This window comes from Macroventuria anomochaeta (genome assembly GCF_010093625.1).
Source record: "Macroventuria anomochaeta strain CBS 525.71 unplaced genomic scaffold BU25scaffold_3, whole genome shotgun sequence".
NCBI classification, from domain to species: domain Eukaryota; kingdom Fungi; phylum Ascomycota; class Dothideomycetes; order Pleosporales; family Didymellaceae; genus Macroventuria; species Macroventuria anomochaeta.
Window position 1 is genome coordinate 358,508 of NW_022985364.1, and position 20,542 is coordinate 379,049.

Consider the following 20,542-nt stretch of genomic DNA (forward strand, 5'->3'; position numbering starts at 1 on the left):
GCCGATGCCGAGCCAACGTCGCATCCGCGAGAGGCCTTGGGCTCTGGTCCTGCTCCCCCACAATTTCCTCCTCGTACATCGAGTGCTGCCAATCTATTTGCATCGCCAGTCTCGGCTCAAGATGGCACTCCCTCGCATTCGCCGAAACCAGTAGAGCAGACGCCCAATAAGCCTCCAACGCCTGTTGAGCCCACACGAACACCTGTTCCACGTATTCGCAAGAAGATCATGGTCAAGGGTAAGGGCTGCGTCATTTCGATACCGCACGATATTCCACGAGGAACACATGGCTACCCACCGAAACCGATGAGCCCAGCAGTAGTGGAAGCAAAGATGCAGAACCTGCAGCGTCTGGGTTACAACACAAGTGGCTTTGGTCACTGGAATGGCGTAGGTGTTGGAGATCAGCAGGCACATAACCGAGCTATATGGCCCACTGAAGCTGATATATGGGCAGAGCGGGCCAGCACAGGGTCGAATTTCAAAGTTTTTGTGCCAAAAAAGAGTGAATGGGACAACTACGTGAACTCACTCATGGAGGCGAAACTCGCAGCCTTGGGAGTCAGTCTGGGTGGAGAAGACGAAGTGGCAGCGCCAATGTCACGGCAAGTGTCAGGACAGTATCCCGGTCTACCTTTCTCTCCACCACTGCCAACACCGTCCGGAGGCAGTCACCGTGGAAGGCAGGGGAGCGTCGTAACTGGGCCTTTCCCATTCGGACCATCGCCTGGCCATATGTCTCGCCAATCGATCGCATCACCGGCTGCATTTGCAAATGCTCGACCAAGCATGCACATGCACCGTCACTCGACCTTCGGCCCTGGAAGCTTCTCTCACCATGGTGTATCGCCTTCTGGTACATGGTCTCCTGGCGGCTACTTCGGCTCTCAAGACGGACGTGGTGGTTCGCCAGCGCTACCTGCCTTGCCACCAAGCAGACCTGATCTTGCCGGCATTGCCTCCCTACACTCTCCGTTCGGCAGGAGAGCGAGCCAGCAGTTTCCTCATTCTCCATTGGCGCAGGACGACCTCATGGTCCAGATGCAAATGCAGCAACAACAATTGCAGGCGCAGATGTTCCAACAGCAACAGCAGCAGCTTATGGGTCTGCGACCATCATCTACACTTGCAGAGGTACCGGAAGATGAGTCGGAGGAGGAGGCGCTGCCTCCGCTGAAGAATGCCACCAAGCCCGCACCGGAGATTGCTCACCCAACTCCTCGCAATCATCGTCACAACCTTAGTAAGAACATGGAGCGCGAAGCTGCCGATGCTGAGTATCATCTGGAAGAGGCGATCGATAAGCAATTTGCTGAAGGGGGTGACTTCAACACCGAACCCGAGATCACTGGACAGCGTAACAACGTTACTAACAATGCATGGGAGAATTCCCGCCCTATTCTGCACCAGCCTCAGCCGCACAACAGAGCGCACTCACTCACAAAACCTCAGCAACAAGTGCCTTTTGCATTCCCTGCGCAGCAATCGCACAACCCCCGCGACGACAGTAATGGAGCCAGGACCAACCTGTCAGAGAACACAAACCCCAGCTTGGAGGATGGAGAGATCCGCTCGAACCAACACTCTCAGGCACCTTCGCAGGCCAGCAACCCGTGGAAAGATTCAAAGTTTGCATACAACAAGCCTGCTTCGGCTACACACAGCAAGCATGCTTCCAAGTCATCACTCTCGAAGCTCAACGTTGAGGCGAAAGAGTTCAAGTTCAATCCTGCTGCTTCGTTCAATCCTGGGGCAGTGGCGAACAACATACCCAGCATCGATGGATTGTCGAGCTTCAACGTCACAGCTCCTGCGTTTAAGCCGGATGCTGCTGCATTCAAGCCCACAGCTCCCGCATTCAGGCCTGTGGTGGATGCTTCTGTGTTCAAGCCTGCTGAGCCGAGACCAAGCATGGAAGCGCCCGAGTTCAAGCCTGCAGTTCCTGCATTCCCTTCCAGTGGTTTCAGCTTCTCTAGTCCGCCGGCGTTCAAGCCTGAAGCTTCAGCGTTCACCCCTGGAGAGGTCTCAGCATTTGACCCTCAGAGGCCAGCACCCGCGCCAACAAGCTTCTCTTCGAAGATCTTTGGTGATGTCAACATCTCGGCCAGCGACATCATTAAGCCGGCCATGCGCTCTAAAGCCGTTGCTATCGTACGTCCTGACACTGCACGTGAGTCGTCACCGGAGACGGTCAAGGAGGTTGAGGATCGTGAGGACGCAGAGGGACGTCCAATGCAGGCTGAAGGTCGCGAGAAGCGTGCTCGCAAGGTCCGGAATGATGGCGATGAGGTGCCCAAATTCGCTCTCCAGCCCATTCTTGCCTCGCAGCCGCTGGCAGAACCCGGACCGATCTTTGACGAGGATGCAGATCTGCACGAGGGTCCTATCGAGGACAAGGAGAACCGCTCACCTGACGGTCACAAGCCCAAGCCGAAGTCGAGCAGCCCAGAAAGAGTCCAGCCTGCGGTCGAGGCTAAGCAGCCAACGGAGCGGGTCGCGACTGCGCCTGTTGCAGCACCCGCTACAGCCGAACCTGTCGCTGACCCAGCCAAGAAGCACGCACACAAGAAGAGCTCACTGTCTGCTGCCGCCAAGCCTTTCGAATTCAAGCCCCAGTATGGCAGCGCCGGCTACGACTTTGGCTTCCACGTTACGAAACCATCTAGGGCTGACGATTTCGATGACAAGCCACAGAACTCGCCACCAAGAGGGTACAGCAGGAGCCCAGCAACGACTTTCCGACCCAGCGACGACGGCTCGTTCAAGACAGCACTTGGCCATCATGTGCCCTACCCTGAGAGCGAGAGCGTCGACTTTGATCCGTCTTTCAACGACATTGATGCTGTTATGAAACAGATGGATGAAGGAGGCTCAGACTTTGGTGTTGAGCGCGACGACAACTCGTGGGATCAATCCTCTCCTCAACGAACTCCTCACGAGTTTGGTCGCTTCAACCTACGACCCAACGTCCACCTGCGCAGTGACGCACCCAGCCCCAGCCCTCGCAGAATCTATGGCAATGCGCCAGGATCTGCGACATCGCTGCAGAACCCCTTCGATGATGAGCGCGCCGCCCTTGTGTCTACATCTCCTGTGCACCGCCTGAATCATGCTGAAGACCTGCCCGTGAGCGACTGGGACGATATTCTCACAGAAGGAGAAGAGCAGGTCAAGATGCGCAGTTCGTTCTTCGACAAACGTGTTGATGACCTGATGGGCCGTCTCTTGCAGAACCGCCTGGGCCCACTGGAGCAGACCCTGCAGAACGTTCAAGATGCGCTCACGACGATGTCATCCCGCCCCTCGCGTGGTCGTCGCAGCATGTCCACGGCTGGATTGGACAGCGATGCAGATGACGAAGACGATGACATTGGTACTGATGCGCACTACCGCAATCGCTCCCCCAGAAAAGACAGGAGGTTGGAAAAGATTCGTGCTGTTGTTCGAGACGCGCTCGAGTTGCACCAGGCACAGGCCGCTTCCATGGTGGGAGCCGCACCCGAGCCACTGGGACCTGAGAAGATCCGCGAAATCCTGGCTGACGTTCTTGTGTCACACCAGCCACCGGCTGTGCCTGTCGAGCATGTCTCTACTGAGCAGATCCGCGCCATCGTCGAGGATGCGATTGCGTCTAACAAGCCTCCAGTACCAGAGACGGTCGTGGAGCCCCTCAGACCGGAAGACATTAAATCCATGCTCACCGAGACATTTGCGCTCTATGGCCCTCAGCCTACTGAACCCATCAAACCAGATGACGTTCGCTCGATCGTAATGGAGGCATTCGCAATGCACGCTCCTCCGCCAGCTCCCGCTGCGGAACCCCTTTCGCCAGAGGCCATCCGCTCGATCATCGCAGAAACTCTTACAACGCACCAAGTTCCAGGCCCTGTCCCATCGATCGTCGAGCCTATGCAGCCTGATACGATTCGTGCAATCGTCAACGAAGCCCTGGCGTCTCAGAAGTCAAGCGCATTGGAAGCGCCCATCGACATTCCTCAGCCTCAATTCGACATCTCTGAGATGTACCAGGTCATTGGTAGTCTGAAGGCATCCATTGCGCAGACCACGAGTAATCACCTGCAGGCTGATGATGTCCGCGAGCTGGTCGACGATGCTTTCAAGCGCCAGAGCAGGGAGATTGCCAAACGTGATGAGTCTGAAGCTATCCTCAAGCGAGATGCACGTATTGCTGAACTTGAGAGCATGGTGGAGGATAGCACTCTTCGCCACGAGGCAGAGGAAGAGGCACGCAAGGCCCTTGAAGATCGCGAGTCTGACACAGCACGCCTGCTCAAGGTTACTGAGGAGGAGCTCACGCTACTCCAAGCGGCTGCTAAGGACGACGAAAGCAGGATTCGCGCCTTGACGGAGGAACGCGATGTTCTGCGCCGCAACCTGAACTATCAGATCGAAGCTGACGATCTCCGCGAAAAGCTCGCAGTTGCTGACGCCAAGAATGAAGAGCTCAAGATGAAAAACATAGCCCTAGAAACCTCCGAGGAGGACTTGAAGCAGAAGCTCGACGCTGTCACTGCAGAGAATGAGGCACTTACATTCACCCTGGAAGAGCACCGCAAATCAGCCAACAAGTGGCGTGGCGACATTCAGGAAGCCCACCAGGAAAACGAGAAGTTGCGTGCAGCTATCGACCAAGCTCGCTATCAAGCTGAAGAGGCAGCTCGCATTCGTGAATCGATGCGTGGCAAGTTCGAGAAGCTGCAGCAAGACATGGTCTTTGCTTCCCAGCAGATTGCTGCCGAACGCTCTCAGTGGCAGAAGAACGAACAGGCGTCTCTCGAGAAGTATGAAGTCCTCAGCGCACGCATCGAAGCCGAGGGACGAACACGTGAACGTCTTGAGAGAGAGCTTGAAAGGCTCGAGATGCAAGAAGGCGAGGGCATGAAGCTACGGATCCACTTCGAGCAGTCTCAGAAGCACAACGCCAGGCTTGAGGAGACGATTGAGCAGTTGAGAAGAGAGTCCATCGAGCACCAGAACAACGCTCACAGATACGAGCGAGACATGCGCGAAGCTAGAGAAGCGGCCCACGTCGAGATTCGACGTACCCGTGTACTCATGGAGGCCGATCTTGACGCAGCCAACAATCAGGTCAACGTCGTCCGCCACAACCTCGAAAGTGAAGTCGCTCGTGTCCGTGCTGAGCTCGACAGCGTACGCATGGAAGCAGAAACTGCCAGGGAAAAGCATGAGCTCGAGCTTGAGGCCGCATCCGATGCTACGAAGCAGGCGGTTGAAGAGGCGCTTCAGAAGAGCAAGCGAACCCTTCACGAACAACAGCAGGCCTTTGAGCGCGGCTTTGATCGTCTCAAGCAGGAGCACGCTCGTGCTCTCGAGTTCGCGCGGGAAGACAAGGAGCGAAACGACGCTTTCCATAACGACAAGCTTGCATTGGCAGACTCCAAGCTCGACCATTTCAAGGACAAGATCGCACTGCTCGAGGAAAAGCTTGTTGTTGCCAAAGAAGCTGCCAGTGCCGCTGCTGCTGCTGCTGCTGCTGCTGCTGCTGCCGCCGCTGCGAAGTCGCCCACAGCTTCTGATCCGTCCACTCTAGGTAGCCACGAGAAGATATCCCCTCAAGCGCTCCGCGAGTCGATCTCCGTCCTGCAAGAGCAGCTCCAGGAGCGTGAGTCGCGTATCGAGTCTCTTGAGCAGAAGCTCTCCGAGGTCGACACTGAGGCTCCTGCTAAGCTGAAGGAGCGTGACACCGAAATTACTTGGCTACGTGAGCTTCTTGGCGTACGTGTTGACGACATCAACGATCTTATCAACGCTCTCGCCCAGCCGACTTTCGATCGGGAGACAGTTCGTGATGCGGCGATCCGCATCCGTACAAACCTGCAGATGGAGCAGTCGGAGAAAGAACGCTTGATCTCTGGTGGCCAAAATACCTTCCCAACACTCGCCTCCCTGTCCAATTTCGCCTCACCCAAGGCCGTCCAAGTCGCCGCCGCCTTCGGCAACTGGCGCAAAGGTCGTCAGAACGCTGCTTCCGCCCTCGCAGGCGCTTCCGCCAGCACGTCGCGCAACCAAACCCCCTCCCGCCCCACTCCTCACTCCGCCCAGTCATTCCTCTCCGGTCTGATGACACCCCCAACATCCAACATGCGTCGCACACCGGACTTCTCATCGTCTTCCAAGCCCAAAGATCTGCGCTCAAACTCGACCAGCTCACGCGGCTCAAATGGAACAGAGCAGGGCTTCCCGGCGCTCGGCAAGCAGCCCGCTGCGCCCCGTACACCGCCGCTGCTGCGCAAGACGAGCTACGATCACGATGCGGCGGTCGAGGAGTTCAGCGACAATGGCCTCGATGATGACAGCGCGGTTGATGGAGGTGAAATGACGCCTATTGCGCTGAATTTTGGGCAGGAACTGAGATCACGACGGGACCGTGACTAAACGGTCTGTCAATACCATCTTACACAAAATAGTTTTCCTTTGTACTCGCATTGTTTTGGCTCGAAACGAGCATCCTTTCGCTACTAGTTCTTGTACCTAATACTTGCTTGTTTCTGTATGTTCTGTTTCCTAGTTTCCGGTTTTTTTGGTTTAGAGCAAGCATAGCCTGCGGACATGGTTTGGTTGGATATACCCCAAGGCCACTGAGACTATATTTTATTGGCATCTAAATTGTATACTTGTGTACATACCCCCAGATCACATTTGTTGGTTTGTTGAGGGAGATTAGAAGATGGGGAGTACCGCGAGGATGTATTAGTGATAAGTGATATATCAAATTTTTTTTGGATACATTCTGCCTGTCATACTCCAACGTGAAATCCTGACACCCCCAAAGTTGTCCCTGCGCTCTGTCACCGTCTAGTCTTTGATCCGAAACGTATCGTACGGGAACGCAAGATGGAGAAAGTGTACGTCCTTGCACCCGGACTCGCTGCTCATCTGTTGCTCTGCCAGTCTTTGAGCCTTCCAGATCCCACTGCGCTAGTAGAGCGGCAGTTCATAGGCGTCGAACTTGTACATCCAGGTATCGATCGAGGCCTGGTCGTACTCACAGCTCATCTCAGTGCCGCTGTTGGCCCAAATGGGACGGAGCGGCCAGGCGCAGATTTCTGCATCTTGACCCTCATAAATTCCCTTCTCATACGTCGCCTTCAGCGTCGTCGGCACAACACCCTCCTCCACCCACTTAATCAGCACCTCGAGGTTCGTCGTCGGAAACGGGCCGTTCGGCTGCAGTGTGTTGATCGAGCAGTGCGCTGCGCCCGGGACCAGGAAGAGGCGATACCACTCACCCATAGCGGTGGTGGAAGAATTGAATGTCAGGTTCGGGTACATGACACTGCGCACGGATTCGTGGTAATGCACCGAGGAGGCGGCGGGAATCGAGTTGTCGGATTCGCCGTGATAGGCGAGGATTTTGCCGCCGTGCGAGTGGAAGGTTGAGAGGTCGGGGAGTGTGGTTTGTAGAGTGTCGCCGTAAGCAAGCATTGCGGACTTCATCCAGGCGACTAGTGTGTCGTAGGTGACGTTGGAGAGAGAGGGAAGGTTGGATTCGTCGAGGGTTTGGATGAATTTTGTGACGAACTCACCGCCAGTGCTGGCGATGTTTAGTTCGTACGTGTCGGTCTCGTTGTTGTAGGTCGTCTTTGCATCTTCAAAAGCAGCAGAAGGTTGGTAGGAGAAGTAGGCAAATTTGCCGTCGGTCGTGTAGAGCCCGTTCATGATAGTTTGGACGAGCTCAATGGCTTCGGAGGAAACGGTTCCGTTGGTGGCAGGTGTGGGAGATTCGGCAGGTACCATCTGGCGCTTTGCTTTGCGGCCAAAGCTGAATCCAAGGCTGGACTGGCTGGTGGCGGCGCAAGAGAAGGGGAGGCCAAGGGTGGATTTGACGTCAAACTTAAGCTTGCAAAGATCAGTGCGAGAGACGACACCGTCAGTCCTGCCATCGAGAGGGTCGCAGAAAGCAATGGTCTCATTGACAATCTTGTCGAGCTCGCACGCAGATGGGTAGTAGTCGAGAGTCTTCTCAACGACATTGGAGTAAAGGTGCTGGACTTGTTGTTGAGCGTAACGGATAGCTGGGGCGCCAGGAATGACACCGTCATACTCGTCACCATAGCGCTGGACCTGACTCCAACCCTCGCGACCACCCTCGGAGCACCCTTGGTAGTAGGTGTAGATTTTCTCATTGGCGCTCATGCCATAGAACGACTTGGCGGTGGCTTTGCCAATCTGAGTCATCTCGCCAATTGCTTGATACCCAAACATGTGGATGGCATCCCAATTGATCGAGCCATTAGCTTTGAGAACAACGGCGTCAAGATTGGTACCAAAGCTGCCAAAGCCACCATCAGTAGACCCGGCGACAGCCCCGTACTGAACACCTCCTGGGAAACTCTGAGAGCCAGAGTTGATCGCATAGCCTCCTCCACCGGTGGCAAGGTATCGCTTCTCGAACTTCTCCGGGGCTGGGAACCAGTATTGGATGTGGGTGATATCGTCGCGGCCATCGTGACTATATGATAAAGTCAAGTTGCAGTAGTCGTATGTCGCAGCCGGGAAGAAATCGCCGCCAGTGGTGGAGGCGTTATAGACTGGGTTGGCAGTGATGGAGGATGCGTCGAGTGTCAGGCCGAGGAAGGTGCCAGTGGCTGGAAGCGAAGCTTGAACATGCTCAACAGTGCAGACATCGGCGAGGGATGCTGCTTGCACAGCTGCGGCGCAAGCTGCTCCAGCTGCCAAACACTTGTTAGAATGCATGTTGAATGATGAACGAGTGAAGCGAATGAGATACTGACCACTTCTAGCAAACCACTCAGATTATATTGTCCATGAAGGCCCTTCTGTGCATTGACACAGGCTATGTAAAGTGGAATCGGCGAACAGTCTGCATGTACTCTACACGCGTCCTGAGGGCCCTGATCTCATCTCTTTCTGATCGCAGTGTCCGCAACAGAGTGTTGGTGTGGCAGTGTTGATAGGAAATGTAGGGGTGGTTAAGACTTTATCCAGACGGCACCCGAATAGTGACGCATGCAACACCGACTGACCAATCTGATGCGCTTGCGCCGCGATTCTACGACGAGCTTACAGAGCAAAGCAAGGCGGCGCGAGCTTACGACTACGCAGATTCTGATCAGATATTTGTTTCGAAACATTTCTTGCGACTCGGTCGCTGGTGGCTGCGAAGCCGGTACTGCCTCCGCCGCCGATCGAGCCCGATTTGTGTCTATTAGTATACTCGGAGGTTGGGATTAGTTTGGGGTTTAATCTCTTATGATGACATACATTTACTATCAAAGTCAGTGTGTTCGCTTGACAGTATGAGTGGCTGTATATGACAAGGGGATATATTGGACTGCACGAACCATAGCCCTACGTGCACTTCCAGCTCTCTGGATCTTTGAAATTCGCACCGACGAATGTGTTGCGCAATGGATACTTGCAGTGCCGCCTTGTAAAGTCAACACCAAGAGACACGGTATCGTTCACAAACTTGGTACCTTCGATGTACGGTGGCGCTACTCCTTGTTCGACCCAGTCCACGACAGCTTTGAGGACGTTCTTTTTCCGCTCGAAGGGCACGCCGGCCGCAGCAGCATTACCACCCTGGCCCAAAACCCACGCACCTGGCCCTGAGTTGCAGTGGTTCATGCCTGAGACGCGGAAGAAGCGGATCCATCTGTCCATAGCCGCTGTGCTACTGTAGCCTTTCAGGTCGTTGTACCAGCGGATCGTGTTGAACGTGGTGATCTGGTTGTCCTGCTGGCCATGGTATGTCACGATTTTCCCTCCTCGTCGTTCGAATCCCGAGAGGCTGATAGGATAAGTGCGAATGTCGCCTGGGTTGAGGCTTTCCGCCGCTCGCACATCGTCAAAATCAAACGTGGATGCGTTCCAAGCTGGGTCGTTGTATAAAGCGTATTTGAACCAGTTTGCAGAATATGCGAAAGGCGCTCCAGCGTACAGTCGGTCGACAGCAAGAACTTCGCTACCTGGCTGCATAGCTGGGAAGATTAACTGGCCGTTCGGGAACCTGTAGTCGCTGAAGATCTTCTTCAGCTGCTGGACATGTGGACCTAAGAGGCAGTTGCCGGTGCTGTTTCCCTTACAGAGTAAAGTCGAAGGGTTAAAGTTGCACAACATTGGGTCCTCAATGATGCCGTCTTTTGCCTTGTCGATTGTGTCGCACTGCCTCAGTACTTCGTCATGGATCCACGTCTTCCACGCTGTGGCTGGTATGAAGTCTGGTGAACCGACAGCGCCAGTGATGGTGAAGAAGCGTGCTCTCCACGACACCAAATTGTTGAAGTCCACAGCTGGCGCTCCTGCGACGATACCATCAAAATCATCGGGGAATTTTTCAGCGCTCTTGATGCCCTGTCGTCCTCCGAGAGAACAGCCGAGGTAGTATGACTTTGAGTGTGACTTGCCATATAGCTTCGTTACGAGTGACTTTCCAGCATCTGCGCTCGTGTGAAGTCTGTATGGCTCATTGTTACCGTTAGTCCGTGTATCTTTGCACATGTGTGCGACTTACGCTCTCCAAGCAAAATCGATCACCGTCTCAGGGTTGTTGAAGAAGGGCAGTCCATCTGTACCTGTAGGAATAGGTCAACAGAGATCAGATGAGATGATTTGCATAATCTATCTAATGAGAAGGCTGGCTGCCTATTATAGGCAGACAATGTGAAAGACACACATACCATTCTTTCCATTGTTCGAGCCGACTGCTGCGAAGCCGTTGGATGAGGTATAAGCTATGTCCTCATACTTGATGCCTAGTAACGTCAGTCTGCACATGATAGTCGCACTGCAATATTAAGATACGCACATCCATCAATACCTCCATTGCCAGTGGCGAGAAAGCGCCCTGACCAGTCCTCAGGCAGCCAAGCCTCGAATGTGATGTTCGATTGTTTGGAAGTGTTGATTGACAGGGCTACACGGCAAATGTTGGCTGTTACCGCCTGAGTCCCACGGTTACAGGCTGCAACATTGTCCGGAAAGGTCAGTGTGGTGTTGGCGGCAACATACTGAAGAACGTTGCGTGTTGCTCCAGGAACAAACTTCTCAGGCTCGAACGCGAGGCATTTCTTCTCGAATGCGGTTGATCCTGTGACAGAGGCTGAGAGCAGAAGGAGCGACAAAGAGATCAGGGCAGCGAGCATGATGGCTAGTGAACTCTGAGCTGCTCTTAAGTAGCTTCAGCTGCTTGAAGGACTTTTAAGAACTGGAGACAACGCTTTGAGGTGTAGGAAGCATGACTCGCACAGTACGCGCAGTGATTGCAACCGCGCTCCTGCCATGTTGCTTTTGTCGTTTGTGATACAACACCCCATGTCGCGGGACGAGCGGGGAGCGGAAAGGCAGCCGCGCCACGATTTAGAGTGGAACCACAATCTCCTGCTTCAAACGGGAGGGGACCATCAACCGAGCGTTGGCTTCTGATGGAGAATTGTCGGTCGCTTGGCTTGAACAACTGGAGACTGAACGGGATCCCTGCCATCCTTCGCATCCGTTGGCATGGCACTCTGCATAACGGATCCCACACTCTACCCGGCAGGTGAGCCATGATCGACACCTGTGCTGAACATTCGGGCGAAAGCGCAGAAGACTGTTGAGCGATGAAAGAGCAAGGGTTTCCTTTGGTAAGAACGACTCAGGGTCCACGATGACGTAATTCGCAGATGGCTACGAGCTACAGGGACAAGATCACTAATTCTACACTTACATTCATGAAGTGTATCTTCGAAACGATTGCCTCCTACACTTGACGGCCAGGCTCAAAACAATCACCACCATCGCCAAGGACCGGCATGTTGTAATTTCTGTTCCCGGAGTCAACAACGGCGGTACGACCGAGGAAGGAAGCCACATATGCAGCACGCTCTTGTATGCCTGCCAGGATCATGAGCACCCAATCTGCTGGTGCACACCAAAGCAGAAGATGCAGACATTAACACGGCTTTGACGACCACATGATTGATTGGTTTAACGTCTTATCTGGGTCTAAGACTATAGAAGACGATGTTGTTAACTGCTTTGATGTTTGACGACCACATGGTTATGTGCCAATGCTAGCTTTGATCCATTCGAACAACAACGCGATGTTGGATCTTCCGCAAGATGTAGGAAAGGCGCCTAATTACAACGCATGTAAACACTGCATTAAGCTGGCCATGCTAGAGTTACCACGCTAACACTCAGAGCCACTAAATCGCAGCGGTGAGAGACATAATTATCGTACGAGTCTGACAGTTCTGGTAATACAAGGCTGACATGACCGTGGGGTTGTTCGCGATGCCTACGAGAAGTTCCACTGCCGCAGCCACCCAAGACATTGGATCGCGTGGACTCTATAAATGCGATGAACAGCCTGACCATACAAGAATAAACTAGTCTATAGCAGATTGAAGGCCTCCAGGAACAGATTTGTCGAGCCGCTTTGTGTATGCTCCTGCTTGTGGTCGCTCCACGTTCTATTGTCCACTTTACGATTCCATTTAAAAGGCTTTGAGACGCAGCGCTAGCACTCGTTGCTTGCGGAAGTGATTTGAAACAAAGGATGCAAACTCAGGTGAAAGACCATTGTATACAGTAATTGCGCCGAACATTCGACCAAGGCTGCAAGGTACATAGGCTGTGCTAACAAGAAGGCAGATGGTCACTGATAAGTCGGCCCTACGAACACCTCCACGCTTCAGTATCGAGTAAGCAAAATGGCAGAGCTTGAACCTGTAGGTCACCAACTTGTCATTGTGACCTTAGTCTTTGGCATCGTAGCTTTTGTTACCTTGTCAATACGCATAGGATTCAGGACCCGGAGCAGAAAGTACGATGTCTCGGATACTTGCTTGATCGCAGCTATGGTATGCTTTTTCATCGATTCCCTTCGACCTCCGCTCACGAATCTTGCAGGTGTGCGGCCTCGTTCAGAGTGCCATTCAAATCACTCTCGTCGCAGCATTCGACTACGGAAAAGCAAAAGCCGACATCCCGGTCGACCTGAGGACCTCCACATGGCCCGCAAAGCTGGCATACATCAACCAAATCGTCTTCAAGCTTACGACACCTCTCTGCAAGCTGTCACTCTGCTTGTTGTATCGAACCATGTGCTCCACATCGACTGATCGCATCATCCGAATGACCAGGCTCGCCATATGGGGTACTATCTACCTCATTGTGGGAGTCTACACCTCAGCCTTCTTAATCAGCATCTTCCAATGCACACCCATCAGCAAGACCTGGGACAAGAAGGTGAACGGCACCTGTATCGATCTGGTAGCGTTCCGCATGAGCACTGCTGTATTCAACCTGATCACCAGTGTGTTAGTCATCACCATTCCCATCCCAACACTCGTTAGGCTCAAGAAACACCGGCCAGAAGTTAAACAACTCATAGGTCTCATTCTCCTTGGATCTGTCCATACAGGCCTTTCTATCGCTCGATTTGTGATAATGTTCTACCCTGGCCCACTTACAAAGACTGAGCCTCAGTACACGCATATCTTCAACAACGTACTTGCAGTCATCGAGATGCACACTGGAATACTCGTCGCAACCTTAGTAGTCATGCGCCCGACATTTCAGGCCATGTACAAGCTCATCAACCCCTCGTATCAACTTCATGGCGATGCAATGTACTATGGAAAACGGAGCAGTCGAGGAGTGGGCAGCTCGTACCAGATGCAGTCGCTCAAGGCAAAGAATAAGAGAAAGGACCAGTTCAGTATACTTGAGACGACTGAGATTCGTATTTTGGAGGATGTTGCTGAGCCGGGTGTTGGTGAGCAAGTGAGCAACGATAGAAGGGAGTTTCAGACACACATTCACGGGAAGGGCTATGGACATGTTTGAGAATGTACGAGAGTCGACGAGTTAGGTTGGAAATATGAGAAAGTATGAATTACTCCAGTACTGTCAGTACCGTGCAGTGACGATTGGCTTGCGTGAATTTTTGGAACGAGACGCGATGAGGCGTGGTAAGCGCCAAAAAAGGTTTCTTGAACTCAAGCTTGCGTCTTGAGGTGGACAAGTCTCTGTTCAGACATAGAGAGGTAAAATGACGACACAAAAATTCTCATACGTGCTTGCGTTTCTTGCTGTTGACGCTGAGCTCGGTCGGTTCATGATCGATGTGGAGAGTCAGCTGCTTCGGCAAAGCGAAGTCATGGACTATAGTAGAGCCTGTATGGCGTGCCTGGCCGCACAGATTGCAAGTCTTGCGTGGGAAGCCGAGATTTGGTATCCTACCATTATGTCTCTCTGAACGGCTCAGACAGAGCCATGCTGGCTTCAAGCCGCATTCTGCTGTAATGTTGATCTTGTCGAAATTGCAGCTAGAAGCGTCTTTGACCGAGTCTGTGAAGGCGTGTTCCACCGATAGAACTTGTTACCGTTGGCAGCGACTTACCATGTCTTCGAGGGCGGAGAGAGGTCGATGTTGCTCAAGGCTGTTTCGCTGGTAGTCCAGTTGACATTTCGGGTTGAGCCAGGATCGAAGAACTCATTGCACGGAGATAACAACTCATCGGGAGTATGTTTCACACCTTCTTGTTCTTCGACGTCCTCGATGATGGCGATGCGCTCATTCCTTGATAATGTTGTGTCGACTTGACCAGAAGTTAAGCCATTGAGATATGCTGAGCATTCTTTTGCCTTCTATGCAATAGCTAGCTCGGTTGCTAACGACTCCATGCATGATTCGCGGGTACTATCGTTTGATGCGATCTCATTCATGTCATGCATCTCTGGGACACCGTCAATTGTATGCGCCTTTCTCTAGTTTCGGGAAGAAGATCCTTCCAGGGTGCTGACAGCCCTCGAGAGGCCCGAGATGTGAGAACAACATTGTATCAAATTTACATACGCCTGATCTGATGCTGTCGCGACATATTGGGGCACTCTGGTCCCCAGGATAGCGACATTGAATGTCTCGGACCTTAGTTCTATTTCCAATGTAGTCGCAGAACAAAGCCGTTCGCTATAATTGCCGTTGCTGTCTTCGTTCAAGAAGAGATGAGGTAGGCAGAACAAAAGTCTCTTCACATGCGCTCCAAACCCGCATACAGTCAGTAATACCCCAGGAAGTGGTATAGAAAGCGTCTCTCATCTGAGCATTGGTTCAGAGCAGCCGTAGAAAATCGCAAACACGGCACAAGCGTGGTGATAAGGAAGCACAGAAACTGGATTGGCGAAAGTGAGCATACATATGTCTCTGTCAGGAAGTCGTCCCGAGAGACGAAGAGAATAGAGAGAAGATAGTATGAAAATAGGCTTCGTTGTAAGCCATCAGAGCCTACGTGGATGTTCATGCAAGCAGAGGCGACACTTCGCTTACCCCGAAAAAAAAGCGTTCGTGTTTCAAAGTCTCTCGTATCTGCTCCTTGGCCGACCAGCAGTACAGCTCTCGATTTGTGTCGCCAATCATCGCTTTGCCTGTCGATCGTCAGATCGCACCCCGAGTCACATCAACTTCACTTACCAAGTAATGGGAACTTTATTAGCAGCCATAGGAAGCAGTACATGACATACTCCTTAACAATTCCGACGCTAGCTTTCCGTCCGGCCAGTTTCTTTCCGCGTTCGACGATCTTGTTGATTCTGGGAGAGCGAATCTTGTGGAAGATCTCGACAGCCTGATCGATAATCCATTTTTCTGATGCATTACCGTATCGTTCATCATCGAGCAATTCAGCAAGTAGCAGGACGAAAGTCTGGGAGTCTTCCAGAGCCTGGCTGGCACCTTGACCTGTCGTCGGATCCATTGCATGCGCTGCATCTCCGACCAGTACTATGCCTCGCTCACCCCAGTGTGGGAGCTCTGGCATAATCCAGGTCGGGTATATGGATTCGACATCTGCGTTCTTGACGATGTCCACGACGACCGGGTCTTTCCAGTTCTTGTGTCGTTCAAGCAGAGCGTGTTTAATGGCTTGAGGATCGACATCCCTGGTGTCAGGCAGGCTTGAAGTCTCGAATGTGGACCACCACATGAGCTGCTTGGCAGATACCGGCCCACCTGAAGCGTAACCGAAGAAGCCATTGCCACCAAACTCGAAGACCATGGCTTTTCTATTGGAGATGATGGGAGGAATCGTGGTGTTGTGGAAGCCTCCGACACCAGATTGCCCGCTGTAGGTTGTCAGTGGATGACTTGAGGTAAGATCTGACACATGATCCTCACCTGTATACCGGATTGTATTTCTCGCTGTCGCCAAAGAGCGCCTTTCGTACTACGCTTTTGACGCCGTCGGCACCGATGACCAAGTCTGCATCGTCTACCTCTTTTTGCCCTTGCTCATCGAGCATATGCACTTGCAAACGCAGCCTGGGCTTGTCCGTGTTCCTGACGACTTTCAGAACCTTCTTGTGCTTGATTACGTCCTGTCCATGCTTCTCAATCACGTACTGCCTGAGCGTGTGCCAGAGTCCATGTCGCGAACTTGCAATGCACACCTCTTCGGCATCGCCCTCCGCTCTTACAGCTTTGTCGCTCGTGCTCTGGATGCCCAATGTCCAGTCATTAGCTCCTTTAAAGAAAAAATTCTCTGCCGGAAATCCCTGCGCAACAACTCTGTCGTGAAGATCGAGGCTCAGGTCACGTAGTACGCGCATGCCATTAGGTGAGACGCCGAGCCCACCACCTACAATAGCTGTCGACTCGGATAAGGCATTGAGGTTGACTGACTGATTGAGACGATCTAATGAAGAGGTGCCTGAAGCTGTTGAACGAGGTTTGTGTGACTCGTATACAGTGATAATGTGTCTTGAGGAGTTGGGGAGGCGTTTGCGGAGATGCAGGTAGGTAGATAGACCTGCTATGCCCCCGCCGACGATAATGATCTTCATGGCGACCTGCGAAAGAGAGCTTTGAAGCTGCAAGTAACTAGTGTCATCGCAACGACAACTCGCTCGAGCTGCAACTCTATACTAGTAGTGCCTTAGGCAACAGGTACTCAATCTGAGCCAGCTGAAAGAGCACGCGATACAACAGACGCGTAGTCAATACGAGAGACACGAACAGGCAGCAACATTTGCTGCCTGCCATCCAACAAATCAAACATCCAGCTGCACCGCAGCCATTACGCAATGCAAAAAGACGATGTAAGGGCAGTAAGTAGTAACCTCCCTCCCTGCGGGTCGAACAACCCCCCACGCCGCACAAAACCACCGATACTTCCACCTTGAACGCTTCTTACTTCCGCCGCACCTTGGAAATTGCTATACACCGGTAGCAAGAGTCTGCTACGGTTATTCCTACACGTGTGTGCATTATTGTAGCGAAAAATTACCGCTGTGTTGACGCCTTCCGCGCCCGTTCCGTAAAGTGCATTGTCTTGCTGCGAAATATGCCCCTTCCTCTGCAGCAGCACCACGACACTCTTACTGCTTTTTAAAGATACAGACATGTTCCAGTAAAGCCCAATAGCGTTGTAGCACTATGCAGACGTCGCTAGAAGCGTTGTGGCTGCAGTCCCGCAAAGTTCTACACAATCTCGACGTGCGATCTGGTACCTCAAAGTCGAACGCTGCTAATACTAAGTGACTGCTTAGGGTCGTCAGGCTGTAGGCTGAAGGCTGTCAGGCTGAGACCAAGCAAGCGCTGTGCCGCAGACACCATCGTCGCAGACTCTGTCACTGTAAACACACCACCGTTGGTGCATGCTCTTGTACAGCAATGCCATGGCCTCTACAGCATCTAATGTAGCGTTCGGCAACGCATATTCCAGCGTCCAAGCTCGCACTATTAACGGCTCTGTCCACATTGATACGTTGCGGGACCGCCCGAGGGCCGTCAAGCTGTAGCAGACACGTCAAACAGGACTCAACGATACCCTCGGTCGTCTACCGCACGCTGAAGATGCGCCTTTCAATTCGTACACTAAGCAGCACGAGCCTGCGTGCCTCCCCGACACGCGTGTCGACCTCCTCAATGAGATACACAGCTGGGCCGATGGCCAAGATGAGCGGTGCATCTTCTGGCTGAGCGGGCTGGCGGGCACGGGCAAGTCGACCATCGCCCGGACGGTGGCGCGCAGGTACCACGACAGGCAGCGTCTGGCGGCGAGCTTCTTCTTCTCGCGCGGCGGCGGCGACGTTGGGCATGCGGGCAAGTTTGTGACGAGCGTCGCAGTGCAGTTCGCGCAGAGCGTGCCAGCAGTGCGGCAGCACATCAGCGACGCTGTTGCCGAGCGCAGCGACATTGTAAGCCAGTCGCTGCGCGACCAGTGGCAGCACCTCGTCTGCCGTCCGCTGTCGATGCTGCACGAGCCAGAAGCACGGCCAGAAACATACATCGTAGTCGTCGATGCGCTCGACGAGTGCAACAGCGACAGCAACATCCGCATCATCGTGCGGCTGCTGGCCGAGGTGCGGTTGTTGTTGTTGTTGTTGTTGATAGGCGTCCGGCAGGTAGCGGACTCGGAACACAAGGACGTTATGTTGCACTGCATATCGCCGTCGATTGTTGAACACGACATAGGACTCTGGCACAGACGAGCACTTCGAGATCCTGCCCGAACAGCGATTGGACAGCATATACCTTACAGTGCTTAAGAGCCCCATTCGCAGATACAGGAAACAGGAAAGGAAGAGATGGTACACGCTGATAAGAGAGACACTCGGGGCCATCGTGCTTCTGCAATCGCCGCTTTCTGCATCTTCGCTGGCTCGGCTACTCCGCGTTCCTGCAGAGGATGTGCATCGAACGCTGTATGAGCTGCACTCGGTTGTAGATGTCCCATAAGATTCGAACTGGCCAGTGCGCTTGCACCACCCTTCGTTCCGCGACTCCTTACTCAATAGAAAGAGATGCGGCGACGACAGCTTTTGCGTAGAGGAGAGGAGCCCACATGAGAAGCTGGCGTCTCGCTGCCTTGAGCTCATGTCAGCGCCTGGCGGCCTTCGGCAGGACATATACGGTCTTTCGAAGCCCGGGATGCTGAGAAGCGAGATAGGAGAGGAAGTAGTGGCTGACAGCCTGCCGCCCGAGCTGCAGTATGCGTGCCGCTACTGGGTCGAGCACTTTGAGCGCAGCCAGCAGAGAATCGCCGACGGAGACACAGTGCACATCTTTCTACAGAGGCATCTTTTGCACTGGCTCGAAGCGATGAGCCTGATGGGAGAGACAGGCCAGTGCGTGCGCTTGCTGGCAAGGCTGCAGGCGTTGGTATCGGTAAGAGTCAGTGCGTGGCAGACGCCATAAGACAGACACTGACTTGCGACGCAGTCATCTGGAAGCACGTGTGCAGGCTTTCTCCGCGATGCAAATCGATTTGTGCTGCGCTTCTGTTCAATCCTAGCAGATGCACCCCTGCAGGCATACTCGTCAACCCTTGTATCTAAACCTCATGTCTCCGAGGTACCTGCTCGCACGTTAAGGCTGCATGAAACCTTGTGCGACAGCAGCCACCACGCTTGTAGCGACTCTTGCGTAGTGTTGCAATGTTAGCAGGTCTCAGTAGAGCTTGTTTATATGTTTTGGGAGCAGCAATACTGCTGTGGTGCCGCTATAGTGGAAGAAGTGTGTTTTGCCGCCGAACCGGTCACTGCACAGAACAGGCACAGACAACGTCAACGCGGAGGTAATTTTTAGTTGCGAAGGCCTTCGCAGGTGTAGAATTATCGAGAGCAGAGTATGACGTTCAGTGTATAACGATAAGTGGGGTATGGTGGAAGCACAAGTTCGAAGTACCACCGGTGGTTTTGTTCGGTGCGGCGAGGCAGGGAGGGCGACGTCGTTAAGCGAGAAGCAAAAAGAAGGTCAGAAATGCAAAAATATCGGTCGAGCCACCAGCCCAACACACGCCCTTCAACCCAAACGGGAGTATTCCAGCGCCGCCGTCTCATGGTGAATACCTGACTGCTGAATTTCTTCACTCGTCGATTGCATTCATTGCTTAGGTTCGTCCAGCATCCCGAGTTACCTACGGGAGTGAAGCGAACACCACAAGACTCGAACTGGGCTCCTGCCAAGGTGTGCACTGAAAGGTGTGCGTGGATAACGGTGAACCTTCCGATGAAGACCCATTACAGGTAACGTGATTTCCAAATTATAATCTTATATACTCAAATTGAACTTTCGGACCTGAGCAAGTTGTATTGTGTTCGATGAATGTTGCACTCGTCTTGTAGGCCCTCGCTCGTGCTGGAGTGGGGTCAAGCAGTCAGCTTTCGATTGGTTGGTCACACTTCTGACATCGCAGCTTCCTGGACTTCAACTTCCCCGAGCCATGACGCGATCACTCCTGACATCTCCACTTGCACTAGCCTTCGCGGGGCCCTGCAGGACGAAGCCGAGGGATTGCCCGTGGTGCTCGGTGTGAGCTCAGTGCTTTGAGCAATTTCCCTTACTCTCGCGTTTGCTGTATCTTCGTAGTTGGTCACCACTTCGCACGCAGTCCAAATATTGAATGCACAGCAAACAGTCACTCTGGCCGTCACAAACATGACCAAATTGTGTAAATACTATTGCGACAGCGGACCATTGTCGCCAACGCGACCGGACAACAAGGTACTCGATTGGTCGCGATCATCCATCATGGTCTTCACCCTTCAC

At 53.1% G+C, this 20,542-nt stretch overlaps 6 protein-coding genes across 6 annotated transcripts; 3 read left to right on the forward strand and 3 right to left on the reverse strand.

The window, feature by feature from the left end:
* The first annotated feature begins 741 nt into the window (after nucleotides 1-741).
* Nucleotides 742-6,736, forward strand: BU25DRAFT_406526 (uncharacterized protein). Its single transcript, XM_033705305.1, has one exon. The coding sequence runs from the start codon at nucleotides 790-792 to the stop codon at nucleotides 6,415-6,417; it is 5,628 nt and encodes a 1,875-aa protein (XP_033566193.1). The 5' UTR covers nucleotides 742-789; the 3' UTR covers nucleotides 6,418-6,736.
* Nucleotides 6,737-6,960: 224 nt separating this feature from the next.
* Nucleotides 6,961-8,739, reverse strand: BU25DRAFT_383515 (tannase and feruloyl esterase; the record flags this gene model as incomplete). The annotated part of the gene is made up of 1 exon (XM_033704288.1): nucleotides 6,961-8,739. One exon carries the CDS (start codon nucleotides 8,737-8,739, stop codon nucleotides 6,961-6,963), a length of 1,779 nt encoding a protein of 592 aa, XP_033566194.1.
* A 615-nt stretch (nucleotides 8,740-9,354) lies between these two features.
* On the reverse strand, nucleotides 9,355-11,584 carry BU25DRAFT_445165 (tannase and feruloyl esterase; the record flags this gene model as incomplete). The annotated part of the gene is made up of 4 exons (XM_033709426.1): nucleotides 10,814-11,584; nucleotides 10,686-10,760; nucleotides 10,520-10,580; nucleotides 9,355-10,462 (listed from the first exon to the last, which is right to left on the reverse strand). Exons 1-4 carry the CDS (start codon nucleotides 11,148-11,150, stop codon nucleotides 9,355-9,357), a joined length of 1,581 nt encoding a protein of 526 aa, XP_033566195.1. The 5' UTR covers nucleotides 11,151-11,584.
* A 1,117-nt stretch (nucleotides 11,585-12,701) lies between these two features.
* Nucleotides 12,702-13,839, forward strand: BU25DRAFT_487580 (uncharacterized protein; the record flags this gene model as incomplete). The annotated part of the gene is made up of 2 exons (XM_033711292.1): nucleotides 12,702-12,851; nucleotides 12,901-13,839. The coding sequence occupies 2 exons, from the start codon at nucleotides 12,702-12,704 to the stop codon at nucleotides 13,837-13,839; spliced, it is 1,089 nt and encodes a 362-aa protein (XP_033566196.1).
* A 1,204-nt stretch (nucleotides 13,840-15,043) lies between these two features.
* BU25DRAFT_475106 (FAD/NAD(P)-binding domain-containing protein) lies at nucleotides 15,044-16,833 on the reverse strand (the record flags this gene model as incomplete). The annotated part of the gene is made up of 2 exons (XM_033710924.1): nucleotides 15,044-16,116; nucleotides 16,169-16,833. The coding sequence occupies 2 exons, from the start codon at nucleotides 16,831-16,833 to the stop codon at nucleotides 15,459-15,461; spliced, it is 1,323 nt and encodes a 440-aa protein (XP_033566197.1). The 3' UTR covers nucleotides 15,044-15,458.
* Nucleotides 16,834-17,425: 592 nt separating this feature from the next.
* BU25DRAFT_454382 (uncharacterized protein) lies at nucleotides 17,426-18,730 on the forward strand (the record flags this gene model as incomplete). Its single annotated transcript, XM_033709863.1, has 3 exons — nucleotides 17,426-17,495; nucleotides 17,807-18,354; nucleotides 18,467-18,730. The coding sequence occupies 3 exons, from the start codon at nucleotides 17,426-17,428 to the stop codon at nucleotides 18,728-18,730; spliced, it is 882 nt and encodes a 293-aa protein (XP_033566198.1).
* Nucleotides 18,731-20,542: the final 1,812 nt, after the last annotated feature.

What these genes read in the sequence shown, in the direction of transcription:
- BU25DRAFT_406526 (XM_033705305.1), top strand. Translation starts at nt 790, where the DNA reads ATGCACATGCACCGTCACTCGACCTTCGGCCCTGGAAGCTTCTCTCAC.